Source organism: Syngnathus leptorhynchus, chromosome 16 (assembly GCF_054491065.1).
Source record: "Syngnathus leptorhynchus isolate UIUO chromosome 16, UIUO_Slep, whole genome shotgun sequence".
NCBI lineage: Eukaryota > Metazoa > Chordata > Actinopteri > Syngnathiformes > Syngnathidae > Syngnathus > Syngnathus leptorhynchus.
The window spans coordinates 7,819,968-7,835,204 of NC_141210.1; the positions used below are offsets into that span (position 1 = coordinate 7,819,968).

The 15,237-nt window shown below is 42.5% G+C and overlaps 1 protein-coding gene across 6 annotated transcripts; it reads right to left on the minus strand.

The window, feature by feature from the left end:
- Positions 1-104: 104 nt before the first annotated feature.
- Positions 105-13,712, minus strand: pkn1b (protein kinase N1b). Of its 6 annotated transcripts, none has more exons than XM_085934353.1 (22): positions 13,296-13,712; positions 7,202-7,502; positions 6,331-6,476; positions 6,133-6,253; positions 5,640-5,785; positions 5,353-5,566; positions 5,001-5,195; positions 4,808-4,917; positions 4,559-4,702; positions 4,387-4,462; positions 3,984-4,119; positions 3,849-3,912; positions 3,113-3,231; positions 2,869-2,941; positions 2,497-2,588; positions 2,215-2,391; positions 2,075-2,137; positions 1,915-1,991; positions 1,690-1,832; positions 1,489-1,596; positions 1,256-1,336; positions 105-1,180 (listed from the first exon to the last, which is right to left on the minus strand). In XM_085934353.1, exons 1-22 carry the CDS (start codon positions 13,314-13,316, stop codon positions 977-979), a joined length of 2,811 nt encoding a protein of 936 aa, XP_085790479.1. In that variant the 5' UTR covers positions 13,317-13,712; the 3' UTR covers positions 105-976. The 6 variants fall into 6 exon arrangements, with proteins under 6 accessions (XP_085790479.1, XP_085790477.1, XP_085790476.1 ...); XM_085934351.1 differs by lacking the exon at positions 13,296-13,712 and adding an exon at positions 9,146-9,269 and having other exon boundaries at positions 3,113-3,198; XM_085934350.1 differs by lacking the exon at positions 13,296-13,712 and adding an exon at positions 9,146-9,269 and having other exon boundaries at positions 3,113-3,201.
- Positions 13,713-15,237: the final 1,525 nt, after the last annotated feature.

Here is a 15,237-nt window from a genome sequence, read left to right on the forward strand (position 1 = left end):
GCATCTTTGCAGCTGAGGTGCTACTTGTGGGAAATATCTGTGAGGGGAATATGACGACACACACAGTGGGATCAACAGTTGAGCGAGGGGGCGGGGACACAAACTTTAAAAAACATTTGTAGCATTTTTATTGAATCATTTCTCAATCCAGTTGCATTGGGGCTCAAGTGATTCAGAAAATGAAGCTGCGGTGACGGAACTTTTGAGTTTCAGTTGGCCGAACCACCACCTTCAGGAATACATTTTGGAATAGTCGAAGGACATCAAAACACCTTTCTGGAGATTTTTTTTCCCCCAGCCATTCGGTCAGAAGCTATTATCAAAGTCGACATTGTGTTCAAAACAAAAACATGTTGGCCAAACACTAACATGTTATGTAAACTAAAACAATACGAGAGCATTCCATATTATTACAAATGTGCCGTCTTTTATGAAAGAGCATCACGTGTTGTCTTCGAGGCAATCAACAGAAATTGACTTTGACAGTAAGCATTTTTTCTTTGGCGCCCTCAAGTGTTCATTTTGAAGTTGCGCATGGTACGTCGTACATTCATTTATAACTGAGCCTGGGTCAGAAGGACACCTAGCAGCAGTGCACAGCAGACAAAACAAGAGACAAAAAAATTTACCCTGACATTAATCAGCTTCCAATTGATACTTTCTGGCTCGTTGAGCATTCCGTTGACAATGATGCCGATTCAATATTGATTCCACACAGCACGACCAGTCAACTCGGTTGCTACATAATCTGGATTATCATCAGTTGTCATCTCAATTTCCTCTAAAAAAAAAAAAACCTCCAGATTGTCTAAAAGGTCAGCAGGTCAGTGACCCTGCAGATGTGCGAGACACGTGATCACAAAATGGCCGATGCACTGATGATCCGAGCCAGCTGTTCGTTCCCGCAGAAAGCCATCCCATCCTCATTTCCTCAGATTTCGAGATTGGCAGTGGCCGTCCATTCTTCAACTAGACCCTAGCAGAGGTCAGACACATAGTCAAAATCCTTAAAATAGTCTTGTTCCTTTCGGGAGAGGGTGCGTCGCTCGCGGGGCGGCGTGAGGGTCGGCGCCTCGGCTGTAAACTCCACATCAAAGTTGCTGACGTCTTCTTTTCCTGCGATGGACGGGATGAAAGGAGGCGAGACTTTCCGATGAAGGAGGGCGTCCCAGTCCGTATCCTAAATCAAAAGAATGTCAGTGTATATAAAAATGTATATGGAAAAAAAAAAAAAAAAAATGGAATTCAAACTCACTCTGAAGAAAGGCTGTTTTTTGACCTCCTCAGCATCTTTTTCTCCAGAGCCAAGCCGCCTTTCCGGATTCCTTCTTAGTAGCTTACAACAGAGCACACAGCAACCAATTAAAAAAAAAAAAAAAAACACCGTTCAGAAATGCTTCTCGTGAACAACAATGTGATTATGAGCATGTGGCCTATCTGACATACTGTAAGTAAAAATAAGAATGTCAGCAGAAGTTCCAATCTCACCCGTCTCATAATACCAATGGCCTCGGTGGAGAGAAAACGCGGGTAGCGTACTTCATCATTCACTATGCTGTCAAAAACCTCCTCTTCATCATCACCTGGGAATGGAGACTGAAAAAAAAATTGGAAGAACTCATTCTCAGTTCACTGATGTGTGTCTCGTTGCTGCTTAGGAAGTTTTTGGAAATGATCGGAGCGACTCACCTCTCCGACCAACATCTCATAGACGAGCACCCCGAGGCCCCACCAGTCGACTGCTCGAGTATACGAAGTGTCTGTCAGTACTTCTGGGGCCAAAAACTCGGGCGTCCCACAAAATGTGCTGGTCCTGTCCCCATATCCCATGCCTTTGTGCGAGTAAAAAAAATAAATACACAATGTAGACTTGATGTACTTTAAGGGCTGGATGCTAAAAGTGACAATGCTAACCTTCTTTACAAAGCCCAAAGTCGGCTATTTTTACGTAACCATCGATATCAAGCAGCAGGTTGTCCAATTTCAGATCTCTGAGAAGAAAAAAACACATAAAATGAATAAATTAATTTCAAACAAAAACACACGGCAATATTTTATGAAGTTCAAGACTTACCGATAAACAATTTTGTGGTCATGAAGAAATTGGAGACCCAAGACCACACAAGCGGAGTAGAACCTGCGCATAGCCCAAAAACAGATTTCAATTTCCCCTTTCTTATCAAACGAGAACCTGAATGACAGACAAGAACTCACACAGCACGTGGCTCTGAAAAGACATCCGCGTGGATGTGCATCATGAGGTCCCCTCCTGCCGTGTACTCCATGACGAAACACACGTGTTCTGGCGTCTGGAAACACGCAAACAGGTTGACCAGGAACGGATGGTGGGAGCTGTTGACGGTTTCAAAGATGCGCTTCTCGCACATCAGACTGAGCATAAATACGAGAGGGAGAGATGAGAGTGACACGTGACGGTTATTGCGTTACAGCACAGGGGATGGTTATCCGATGAACCATGCGCGTTGGCTCGTTTACCTTTCCACTTCATCCCGTGTGACTATGTCTCCTTTTTTCAGAGCTTTGATGGCGTACAGGTCTCCTGTTCGCTTGGATTCCGACAGCAACACCTGGAGAATCCACCAAAGACTTGCTTTATAGAATTTAAAAAAAATAATAATAAAACAGTTACGAGCTAGTATGCAATTATTATGATTTGGAGGGTAAAACGGCCAATCAATTTAGATTTGCTCTCGGGTGATTTTATAGATTTCACCACAGAGAGGCAGCATGATCTAATCCTAATATTCTATTTGTTTTCGACTACTATCATAAATATGCAGCCAAAAAAATTAAGACTGATCAAGGGTGACCATCATGAAATGAAATAAAAAAACGGCACGTTAATACCTTGCCAAAGTGCCCCCTGCCCAGCACGGCTATCAGCTTAAAATCCTGCAAGCAAGCGGGGCCTCGACTTGCTCTGAAAGAGAGATGACACGGATTATTTGCATTTTCGCTCTTACTTCAATGCATACAGTAAAAAAAGAAATGAAAGAAAAGCCTCAAGCCCAAAACATATTGTGTGCCGTCATGCTGCGTTGGCCAGATTGCAACAGGATGCAGACACAAGAGTATGTGTTTATTTTGGCACCTGCGCAAAGAGTCTCGAGACTGTGATCTGGTCGGGGGGTCGGGAACAGGAACATCCGGCGTGGAAGGGGACTCCATGACGGCCGTCTGCTGCGGCAAAGTGAAGCGAGGATGAGACAACTGGAGCACAATACAAATACGTGAGTAATAAAAAAATAAAATAATAATAAAATATTCTTAATATTACAAATATTAAGATAAAAAAAACTATTTATTTCCCTGTCATCCCCCCCTCGCTCCCTCAATGCTAATTAGTTCTCTAAAAAAAAAAAAAACTAATTAATCCCTTAATGCTCCAATCCATGCCGAACATGCCATCTGCCACAAGCCTTTTCTCGCTCTAACTGCGCTCATCTAAATCCGTGACCCGTTTTTGTCTTTAATTACTGTTTGTGCTCGGAAAATGTACAATACATTTGTGGAGAGTTAATGACTGAATCAATTCTGAAACTGCAACCTGCAAAATTCTTTTTTTGCTCTCATCGTACGTCTGCACTACTGTCATATTTTCTTTCCGACATGACCACTACTTGATAGCATTTGTCGCAAATGAAAGCTCCCTTTCTATCCTATTAGGATCCATTAAAACTGTCTCGCTTTGGTCTTTCTCCAATTATTCACAACTTTCCATTCTGTGACTGCCGCTCAGCTTCAGAGCCAAACGTTTCACATCCAAGAGAGGAGAAGTGCAACATGATGGTGTTAAGACGGGGTCACTTTGACCCGTACTCACTCACCGCACTGATCTCAGCTTTGAGGGGAGATTCTGTGTCCAGACTTAGCTTTTCAACGGATATTTCTCTGCAAACAAAACAACGGCAAATCATTGAGACCTTTTCTATTCCATTCGAATCCCATTTGACTGTTCTTACCCGGAGGTGTGTGTGTTGCTTGAAAAGCCAGGTGTGTACGCGGGTGAATTGCTTCCGCTCGGGATGGCATTCCGCAGCAGGCGAACCCATGTGCTGATGTCCACGTTCATCTGGCGGGCACGCAGGAATGCCTTACCTGAGACAAACAATGTCAATTACAAAATCATTTTCCAACCTTTTGATGTTTGCTGACTTTGCTGAGGTACTGTTTAACATTTCAATTGTTACTTGGTGGCCAACCAACAAGTTTTATTGGCAGCGCTCCCGAGGACCTATAGCGAGCCAGCAATCATGGGCTCTATTATGTTGCTTGGAAATGCATCAAGGCCATCTTGCACATTCTTATGTGGATCACTTCCCATTTTGAAAGAAACATACAATGTTTGGGAGTTCTGAGGCATACCGTGCTGTTTGGAAAAGACATTCTTTTGTCTCTGGAGTCTTCGGCCTCTCTCTATTATTGGGTTGAAAAAGGTGACCTGGAAAAAAAAAAAAAGATAAATGAATTTCAATTGGGGTTTTCATCACTTTCACAAAATTGCTACTTTTTGAGATAAGACTTTTTTTTTGGCTACCTCTGCCAGCAGCAGCCCCTGAGGTTCCAGAGCTAGCTTTACTCGATGTCTTTGATTATCCAAAAACTCCTCCAGCTTCAGGTACTTGAGAGCGCACAAGGAGCGGTAATCTCTCCAGTACACAGCTATCTCCAACTCCCTGGACTAATGCAAAAGAAAACACATTTGTATATGATACAGGCTGAAATGCATTTAAGCCACTTTGTGCAGACATCCACATACAGACTAATTGGGACAATCCATTCTCACCCTCTCCAGCTCCACGGTAAAGCTTTGGTCCCACGTCTGATCTCCAAATGTTTTCCAAGCCGTCTGACCCACAACTGTGTTCTCCAGCTTCAGCACTGCACTCACTTCCACTTTAATATGCACACAAACACAGGCATTGTTTCAGTCACCCAAAGGAAATTGAAATTTCTTCCACATATATTGAAATACATACTAGACAGCTCATCATTCTTGCCGGGGATCTTCAGGCTCATGCTACTGGTGCTGCGGCTATAGAGGCCACTTAGTTTAAAGGAGGAGCGTCCATCTGCTGGAGAGTAAGCGGGAAGAACCACAGGAGTCCCTCTGCTTCTGCCTGGGACAACCTCTGGCAGTCCTACACAGCCCAGAAGATGAACTTGAAGAGTTCCTGCACAGGGAAAGAAGATGTCAAGTCTTGATTTTAGTCTATGTAATATGTAAAATATTTTCCATGTATTTTTTTTATTTATTTAAAAAAACAAAACATTTCACTATTTAAATAATATTTGAAATAATTTTTCAATTTTGTTATTTTAGGTAGCCACCTGTGAGAGGTGATGGTTTACTCAGGGTGCTGTACTGGTTGTGAACATAGGGTGTGCTTTGGCGGATGCTGAAAGCTGACGAGGAAGCCAAGGCCAGTTCTTCCTTGATCAGACAGGCTTTGGGGTGGTCCTCTGGGAGCTCCAGTAGCCGCTGCTCCAGAGAGCACCTGAGCAGGTCCAGACGCTGGGATGACTCACTCAGACCACACTGTGCCTGTGGTCAGTCATACAGAGCAATGTTTTACTGCTAAAGTACGAAAAGTGTTGTTTGGTCACTCAACTCTGACCTCAGCCATGGCCTTTTTATCTTGGACCTTCCCTGCACCAAGCAATCGCAGCATGTTCTTGGCTCCCTCCGCCATTGCGTGCTCCACGCGGTAATGATGCCACAGCTCCTCCACGCGCAACTCCACCCCACACAAGTCCGGTTTACCTAGCACAAAAAAGTGGACTTCAACATACCGTACAATCCTTTCGTACTTCCGTCCCGAGCCAACCTTTCTAAGCTCTTGCTAAAAGAGGGCCTAGCTCTTAGTTGATGGCCAACATCAAGGGGATGGAGGAACATCAATAAGACTCAAACCAGGAGCTCGAGGGCTGTAATGGACAATGTGTACATCAATGCGTGTGTCTGAGTGTGTTTGACCGGGGCACCGTGAGGTTCTGAAGCCAGAATTGATCCATTACTGCCTGGATCATGAAATATGCAGTGTGACAGGTGGGCGAGCGTTAAAAGGCGACCAGAAAGATGAGCGAGGGTGAAAATAGATAGGGACGTACATTGGCCGTCCTCAGATTGCTCCGTGGCCTGCATGGCCTTTCGGATCTGCATGCGGATGATGTCGATTTTTGTCTTGCTGTCCTGTAGCATCTGCTGAGCCGTCTGAAGAAGTTTTTTGTCCTACAAAAAAGCAGAATGGGGAAAGCACCATAAGAATACATCATGCAGAGAAGAGGAAGAGTCAATTTGATGAGTACCTTGGTAGCTCCATTGGCATAAATGGGAATCATGTTTTCGGCACCCTGTTTGACCTTCAGCTCAATGTTTAGCTGGCGCTCCAACGCAGCAATGCGGTGTTGGTTGGCGGACGGTCGACTGATTGAGCCTGGCGACGTAGCAGCATCTGTCCCAGGTTAAGGACATCACTTAATGATCTAAAAATGATTTTTTTGCGACAAAAAGTTGTATCTTCTCTCTATATATATGCACTGGCGGAGCTAGGGGCGGGGGGGTTATGGGGCACTGCCCCCCCCCCCTGAAATATGTTTGTGCCAGGCCACATAATTGACTTTTGAGTATTTTCCAATTTTGACTGGATTTTTTTTCCCCCCAATTTCCCCTCACATTTTCAAAGGGAACATATTCTGAATCTCTAACAGCTTTCTAAAGATTTTTTTGTGCACTTCCTTGGCCCCCCATGGCTCCCCCCAAATGGCTCTGCCAGTGTATCTAGGACAGTGACATATTATAGTGACAGGCAGAAGAATGAAATGCTCACTAGATGGCAAAATGAACATCATTACTTTTTTAAACTACTTTTGGTGACCTTTTTTTTGTGAATGGTGTGCAATGAAATAATTTCCAACTTAAAATATATGTGCCTGTTTAGTGGACCAAGCTAGACTACTCTTCATTTGGCACTGATGTATGTGCTGACATTGCTGCTCGTACAGCACATTATGCTGCATATTAAAGTGTTTCATGTTTATTTCAAGACACGAGGTTGTAAAACCGACAAGCTGGTTTATTAATAAGCATTGGCTAATGTTAGCCTTGGTTAATGCTTGTTGTTCGACAAAGTGGTGAATGATGTGATACCAATTAAAGAATGGTCTTCAGGAAGTGCACCTTGGTTCTCGTTGTGTCCCTTGACCACAATGAGTGCATCAAGCTCCTGCAGCTGACCTTGGAGATTCTCCACTTTTCGTTTGGAACTACGTAGCTGCGAGTCCACCTGTTGGGCATTTCTCTTGTCAGTGGTGGCTCGTCGTAAATTCTCCGCTCCCTCCTTGATCTTGAGCTCCTTGCGGATTTCCCGGCGGATCCTCTCGCGGTACTCATCCAGGCGCTGTTGCACGCCGGAGTCCGAGAGGTCGGCGTTCTGGTCCAAGCCGAGTTGCTGTAGAACCGACAGCCCGCCTGGATCAGTCTGGAATTGGGAGAAAAAGAAAAGTCCACACTTATCAGTTTAGATCGCAAATGATGTCATTCGTGTCCGCCTCATACAAAGAATATAAACAAAAACAATTCTATCCATTTTTTGAAGTTTGGTCGTGTTGATGTAATGTGCAAATATAAATCCAAATAAATAATCATAAATACAGGAATATAATAAGAATAAGAACATCATGTTAATCCATTTTTCTAAAGTAAGAGTAGCTTTTGGCTACTTTGTTAATGAGGGTGAGGTATTATGTGGCAACGTTGTTAAAAGCTCCTCTGCAGGTAGAAGAATGCTACCTAAATGGAGCCCATTTACTTTAAGTGCGTAAACAGCTGAGCCAACATCAGCGCTCCGATGATCAACCCTAACATGATTACGGCAGGAATACCGATTTTAATCAAGGTCTCATCTGCTTCTGGACGGACGGCTCAAGAGCTGCACAATTCACATGATCAAGCAAGAGTGCCTCACATTTGTGAAGTTAAGATTCAAATCTGACTTGTGTGAAGTTTTTGTCCGAGCGTGGTGACACATCATGAAAGACAGGAAGGGCGAATTTCTACAGTGACGCACCCACGTTGATCACAATTCAACTTAATCTCCAGAGTTTTTCCACAAAAAACACCCAAGTGGACGAGGACTTCCACAGAAGAGCCTAAATATCTATCTGCGAGCTGGCAGAAGAGTGATTCAGATTTTCCAAAACGTGAATGAGGAAGCAGCAGAAAAGAGAAGGGCCATGTTAAATACTGGCGACCCGACCAACAAGTCGGCCATGTTGAGCTGAGCTGAAAAATTGCCTACCGACTGATCGCCGTCACTCAGCTCAGTGTGTTCGAGGTCATCCGCAGGTTGATCCCTCATAGAATCCTCTATTGCATCCTCACTAGCCATGTTTGGCCTCTGGCTTTACTCCCCCCTCCCCTCGGCAGACTTCAGTACCCGCCACTCAACCGATATGCGCCTCCTCAATAAAACCCAGAATGGATTTATACACTGTTCAAGGCCAAAACAAGTGAACGGGGTGGAGAGAGAGAGAGAGAGCACAGTGTCGAGCTGGCGGCTTCCTGTTCTGTTCATGGAAGCGTCATGCATACACACACACACAAGGCTGGTGGTTGTGCAAGTGGGAGAGCTCACAGCCACTCAGCTTCCTGTTGCTACCCAAAGCAGAGAGGCAAGCATTGTTAAATAAAATGGTGGTCAAATTAAACCAATTGTTCCCAGCATCTGCATTTCTAAAAATATAAACAAGAAAAAAAAAAAAAGCTGCATGGGGTCGATTTTTCATTCACCAGTGCGATATGCGCAGAATAGACAATTTCATCAGTCACATTGAATGAGCAGAAGTGAGAAACCCCACCAAGGGTAAAAAGGGCAAAACCTTTCCACTGACCTTTAACTAGAAAGGACTTGACATTTCGGCACTTTTTGTTGTAGACGTCAATAGTTTTACAAAAAAAAAAAAAAAAAAAAAGAAACGATTGAGCACCCCCAGGTGCCAGGTCACGTAATAAACTTTTGGTTTCTTTCCACAATACGCCTCGTCCTCAGTAGAGAACATGTCGAGGAGCTTGATCAGATATTCTGATATTGGGTCACAGAAGATTACAAAAGAAAATACTCACATCCCGGAATAAAGACGGAAGCAGCTGTATTCCTAAAGCTTCTTTCCTCCTTAGCAGTAGCCGTATCTTTAGGAGATATTTTTGCGTGTCGGTTATTCTCGCTTGCGTGGACATTTTGTTCCCGTGACCCCCAGCGCACGACAGAGCAACCTTTAATATAAGTAATGAAAAGAAGCATCCCTTTGCGACTTTGATACGACACGTGTCTTTGAGCTGATGCTCCCCTTACGTTCCAATGAGGTGACATTGGATTGTACCATCTTGACTGGATGGGAACAAAATCCCATTTTATCTTATGCCTTCATGGGGTCACCACAGAGACATGTTTTTCCCCCCTAAAACAAAGTCACCCTTGCTAAATCTGGCGTGAGAAAAGTCAATACACAAAACAATTGTTGAATGTAGAGCAATAACATTCAGCAGACTGGAATTATAATTTGCACTCTGCTCTGCCGTGAATGTGCTAACGGCTTACAGAATGGACCTTGGACTGGATGTGTGTAACCTGATAATCTCGAAAATCCCTCATATTGCGGAGGAAACGTTGCTGCTCAATCTCCTCTTGATGTTTGGAATTTGTGCAACATGTCGGGGATACATACGCTATATAACGTCAAATGCATTTGGAAAATGATAACAAGGAACGCCAGGTGCCAAATTGTGTCCGAGTATATGTTGCGTGTGCGGATGTGTGTGCTACACTCCACAGCTGGGGAGGCTCACAGAAAACTGAATGGCATCTTTGTACAGAAGTCGATCTTCTCAAAAGACTTCAGTAAATGCTTATGTTTGTGCTCCCGGCTTTGTCCATTGTGAACTTAGCTGCAACAAAAAGTTCCTCTGTTTAGGGCTGAATAAGGCCGCTAAAAAATTCCTCTCTGGGAAAATTGTTGCAGGACATATACTTCATGTGTTTATTTTGTGGCATATTGTTTTCCTTTCACTGGTAATTGTTTTGTGATTATTTTTTGCGACAGAAATACAACATCGCATTTGAATATCAGGAGGAAAAGGAGCCGCTGATTGCTGATTAAATCAAGTCAGTCAGTTGTGGTGTGTCAGCAAGTGCGGAATGTTGAAATTGGGAATTTTTAATAACAATATGGGCTGCGGATATACGTACATGCTGCTAATGCAGACATGATACTAATGGACATGCCAAGCAGATTAAAAAATGATGATTGGCACGGAGTCCAGGGGGATAAGAAGCCCATTTTATAATGTAAACGATTATCCCTCTTAACTGATTCCGTCTACGAGCGTAGTAGCAGCAGATGTGAAGAGCTAAACACAAAACACACACGCATATGTCAGCAGTTTTTAGTCATATTACGCTTATGTTAAAATATATACATACACTAGCAGATGGAAAAGAACAACATTAATATGATTGAATTATTGATACATTTATTTTTATTTAATCGCTTTTTTTAAATAATTAATTTTATTGTTATTAAATGATTTAGTCTGAAATTTCCTCTAAACCCATTTAATACTATGTGTACAACTGAAATTTGTTTTCTTATCTTCTCAAGCTATTATAAAGTAAAAAAACCAAAAAAAAACCCTCTCAGAGTCAGAATAAATCACAATGTAGCCAAAGAGATATTAAGTGAGTCCATGCAACCACAACCCTGTCAAACTTCCTCCTGTCTGGACTTTCCCTTTGCGGACGGACACTGTATCCTATTCATAGAATGCCATTTATCCTCCTTCGGTTACCACTCTCAAAGTTTCCTATGCATTGTTTGTTGGTGGATCAAAAAAAAAAAAAAGTCACAATAGCGCCAGGCTACTTCTGATTGGTGCCACTGTCCGCAAAAAAAAAACAACGTACACGACAACAATGGCGGCGTTTTCGATTACACTTTCAAAGGCTACTATCCGACCCTGGCGAAATGTTCTCTCTCTCTCTCGGCAGGACAGGCAGGGCAACTGTTACGGATTCAGCCTCGGGTCTGTACTCATCTTAAACCCGACACCGCTATTGTAGCGCAACAAACAGACTAGCAATACAGTGGCGGGAGAACTCATCTCAAATGCATCAGGTGGAACCACAACCAGGTCACACATCCTTGGGCTTCTCTCAAAACTCGCTTTGACGTTCTGAAGAGGTCAAGACACATCTTACAGGCTATAATTGGCCAACACAGAGGTCATCTAGAGCCAGACTCTGACCTAGATACTTTTTAAGACCTCGCTCCATGACAGTAGTTTTGCTATTTCCATTGAATAATTGAATATAAACTTTGTTATGTTTTATTCGTCTTAGTCAGGTTATTGTGAAAATCAACGATAATTAAAGTTGGTCTTAGAAATATTTGTCGTTTTGGTATTGTTATGTTCTGGATCTTGGCTTGAAATTCTTTTTTTTTTTTTCCCCTAAAGTGGAACTTTGACTCACCTCACAGCGTGTAAACTGCACACACAGACATGTCAAAATGACTATTTACTGTGAAGGAGGACCTCAAGTTTGTTTCTACAATTCTTGCTGTTTGTTCCAAAACAGAACTGATGGATTTTCCACAGTTATCCCATGTCTGAAATGATTGATTTGAATCTACATGATTTCCCACGGGTCCAAATATTTTGAAGGTAACTTAAGTAGGAGAAGCCAATGAACAATGAACAACGAATCCAATGGACAGAATGAGATGGATGTTTTGGAAAACTGCGACCCCGCCTAGGAGACACACTCAACCCCTCAGCCTCTTTATCTTCTCATGGCAGAAGTAGAGACGTCGACGCGAGCGTCATAACACGTGGGAGACAATCAGCTGAGTTCGATGAGGAGCCCTCTCCAAAGTCTTCCGAGGCCATTAAAGAAAATGGAAGAAGCCGCCTTCATTCTGCCCGATGATCAATACAAAAGTAATTTGGCTGCTCCTCTCCACCCAGGAAACAAGCGGCGGCGGCGGTGGCAGGAGCAGGAGCTCCTCTCTCATGCTCTTACACTTTAAACCCCAAAAGAAATAAACAATTCATGAGCGAGGCAGCAGACTGCATAGCTTCCCCGTAACGAATGTTACATTATCAGCTCAGCGCAGTGCTCGTGTCCTTACCACCGTGTTTGATTTAGACCCCTCAAGTCATCTGAAAGAGGCGGGCCAAAAAGATAAACAAAAAAACGAACAGAAATTTGTTTTGCGGCGCTTCTATCGCATCCGCTCTGTGAGGATAAAAAAAAAAAAAAAAAGTTATTGAGTAGCCTCTACTGACCCCAAAGAAAATCTAATAAAATGACACAGTTATGTTTTAGCTCAAGGTCATAGAGGTCAAACGAGGCCTCCCACTGAACGAGGCCTAACGCGAGAGAGGGTTCGAGCAACCTCAATTGGAGCGTCTTTATCCGTTACCACTCACTGCTCTGCAATCACCATGACGGGTATCACTGAATACATTAGAGTGGGCAGAAGAGCCGTCATTGCAGTGCAGGGAAGCTTGACAATGCTCATTAGCTGCTCTTGCTTATTATATCTGCATACATTACAATAATATTCAAACCCCTCACAAGGAAAAGAATCATTCGCGAGGATGAAGCTGGAATACACGAATGCGCTATTCAAACAGTGGACAAGAATCAAATGTGGAGGACACAACGAGGTGATAGCTGTGGATTCAGCCTCGTCTGTGCTGACATTTGGCTCCACACCATCCTGGGTTGGACTGACACCAGGAGACCCGCAACCTGACACACCATATGACACCACAACACCTTCCGATGACTCACACAAGTCTACCAATGTGCATGATATAATCCAAAGAGTCACCAATGGGTGAGAAGTTTGCCTTCTCTGAATTAATTCACACTAAATTCAAAAGTATTTGATTATAGACCTGTTTAAATAGGACTACAGTATACATATAACGAGGCCAACCAAAGTTCACTGATGCTGCACCAAGTGGCACCAACATTTATTATTATTTACAGTTTTGGACTTTTATAAAGAAGCCATTGACGCAAAATGAAACTTTCTGAAACGTATACAATGACTACATTTTTACAAGCGGTGGTGCAAGTCTATTAAATGTTACCAAAATAATATTTAAAAAATCCCCAGCAGACAAATAAACCAGGTGCAATTTCCATCATCAATATCAAACAATCAACTGATTTCTGCAGATGCAAAAAAAAAAAAAAAAACCTTACTTGCAGGTCGTTGGCCATCATGTGCTTCCTTCCAGGTGACTCCTATTACCGCCTGTTTCGCTTGAAAGATCAGATCATGGTGCACTTCCCAGTTTGCGACTAGAAATGGACCAAACGTCGTATGCGTCGTAGTCAACGAGACTCCCAAAAACTACTCGGAGGAAACGTCAACCGGGAGAGGAGATGCTTTGAGCGGTGGGGAGAGAGGAGACCGTTGCCTCCTCGTTGCACCCTGAGCCGCATCGCGTTGTCTTGCAGTGATGTGAGCGTGGGGTCTGATCATCCTCTGGAGATGGATGGGACGGACACGCAGCGGGTCACCCACCGCGGACCCCCAGGGACATGTCCACCACCTTACGCGTACTCCTGACCTGCCACGGTTGAACGCTGACAGCTGCTCAAGGGAAGGGAAGGGAAGGGAAGGGAAGGGAGGGGAGGGCGGAACAAGCGTTAAGTCACCTAAGGGACAGAAAGTAAAAGCGGCATTTCCGGTTTTGCCTTTTAAAAATAAAGCTGTTGCGTTCTCCCATCCCATCCGGTTTGTTCTCATTGAAAAAGTTATTCGAATTTGCAGAATCTTTTGGGAGTCACTAATAAAATGACCTCAAATTAAAAACTACTTATGAACATGTTCAGAATTGGTCGCCGCTCTGTATTGAATATCAAAATAAGTATAGGGAAAAATGAGAAAATAGCGCCATCTGTTGGATACATTTATCTCTTATTTTGAAAGTGTAACATATATTAGCATATATAACAGGTTGATACAGTACACTTGAGTCTGTTTCATCTGGAGTCGGACCTGTTGCGGATAAGCGGAAACTACAGCAGGAGGCGCTAGCAGCTGTATGCATCATTTGGCAATACATTCCTTGGCCATCATATTAGGTACAGTACTTCTGGAAACATTTTCTCCAGACATAGTGATGGCCTAACAATTCGAAGTATCAGATTACAATACTTATGTGCAGGACTATAATTAACTTATTCTACAAGATATGTAAATCACAATTTATTGAATATCCAATACATGTGGAGTGCATTTGCAAATATGACAAATGGACAAATGTTGTCAACAACTGTCTTTATTTATTATTTGAACAAGCGTTATCTCAGTTTTGCACAGGAAGTGACTTGGCAAATGGAACATCAGAAGTTGTTATGCGGTTAAAAAGCCAAACAAAACTAACAATATTCAATGTAAACAGTTGTGACTACAGCAACATGACATTTGGACACTATAAGGAGAAAAAAGTTGGAAGAAAGCAGTTGAAATATAAAAAAATTTATAAAAAAAAAAAACAGGGGACATTGAGGCACTGTAGACAATCTAATTGAAATGATATACAGTAACATGCATTGCAAACGCTGGTTGTGCTCATTAGAGCTGGGATGTTCTTCATAAAACTTTTGATGAATCAATATGAATGTATAGCGGCTATTAGAAACATTATAAATCTTATTTGATATAATACAGTATATTTTGTGTTTCCCACATTAATTTGAAAAAACTAGAGAATAGATTATTTGTGCACATGCTGCTTTTAAATGCCATACATGATGGTAGATATAGATATTTTTAATACATTAAAAAAATCTCTTTTTAATAGGAGTAAGTCTATAAATATTTGTTGTATAAAACTTTTGCATAATACAAAGTCTCATCCAGCCTTTAGATGACACTGTTGCTCTATGAATGTATTTGAATGATCAGGTTAAGCTTGTTTTCCTACACAAGTTCGTAAAGACATCAAAATGTACAGTGGATATAAAATGTCTAAACATGTCTGATATCTGAGGATATTCAGAATTCACAGTCAAAGTCAGTTTTTAAATGATTAATATTGGTCGATTTTTTAACCTGTTTGATTTAAGTGCTCGCTGAGCCTAAAGATATGATTGCATTTTAAAATGTTGGGCATTAATTCAATCTCCAGTAACT

Excerpts from the sequence above, each read along its gene's own strand:
- pkn1b (XM_085934348.1), bottom strand. The coding sequence starts at position 9,259 with ATGTCCACGCAAGCGAGAATAACCGACACGCAAAAATATCTCCTAAAG. Across the intron at positions 5,567-5,639 it reads ATAAAAAGGCCATGGCTGAG|GCACAGTGTGGTCTGAGTGA; the intron begins GTCAGAGTTGAG and ends GACTGACCACAG. Across the intron at positions 4,703-4,807 it reads TTACCGTGGAGCTGGAGAGG|TCCAGGGAGTTGGAGATAGC; the intron begins GTGAGAATGGAT and ends CTTTTGCATTAG.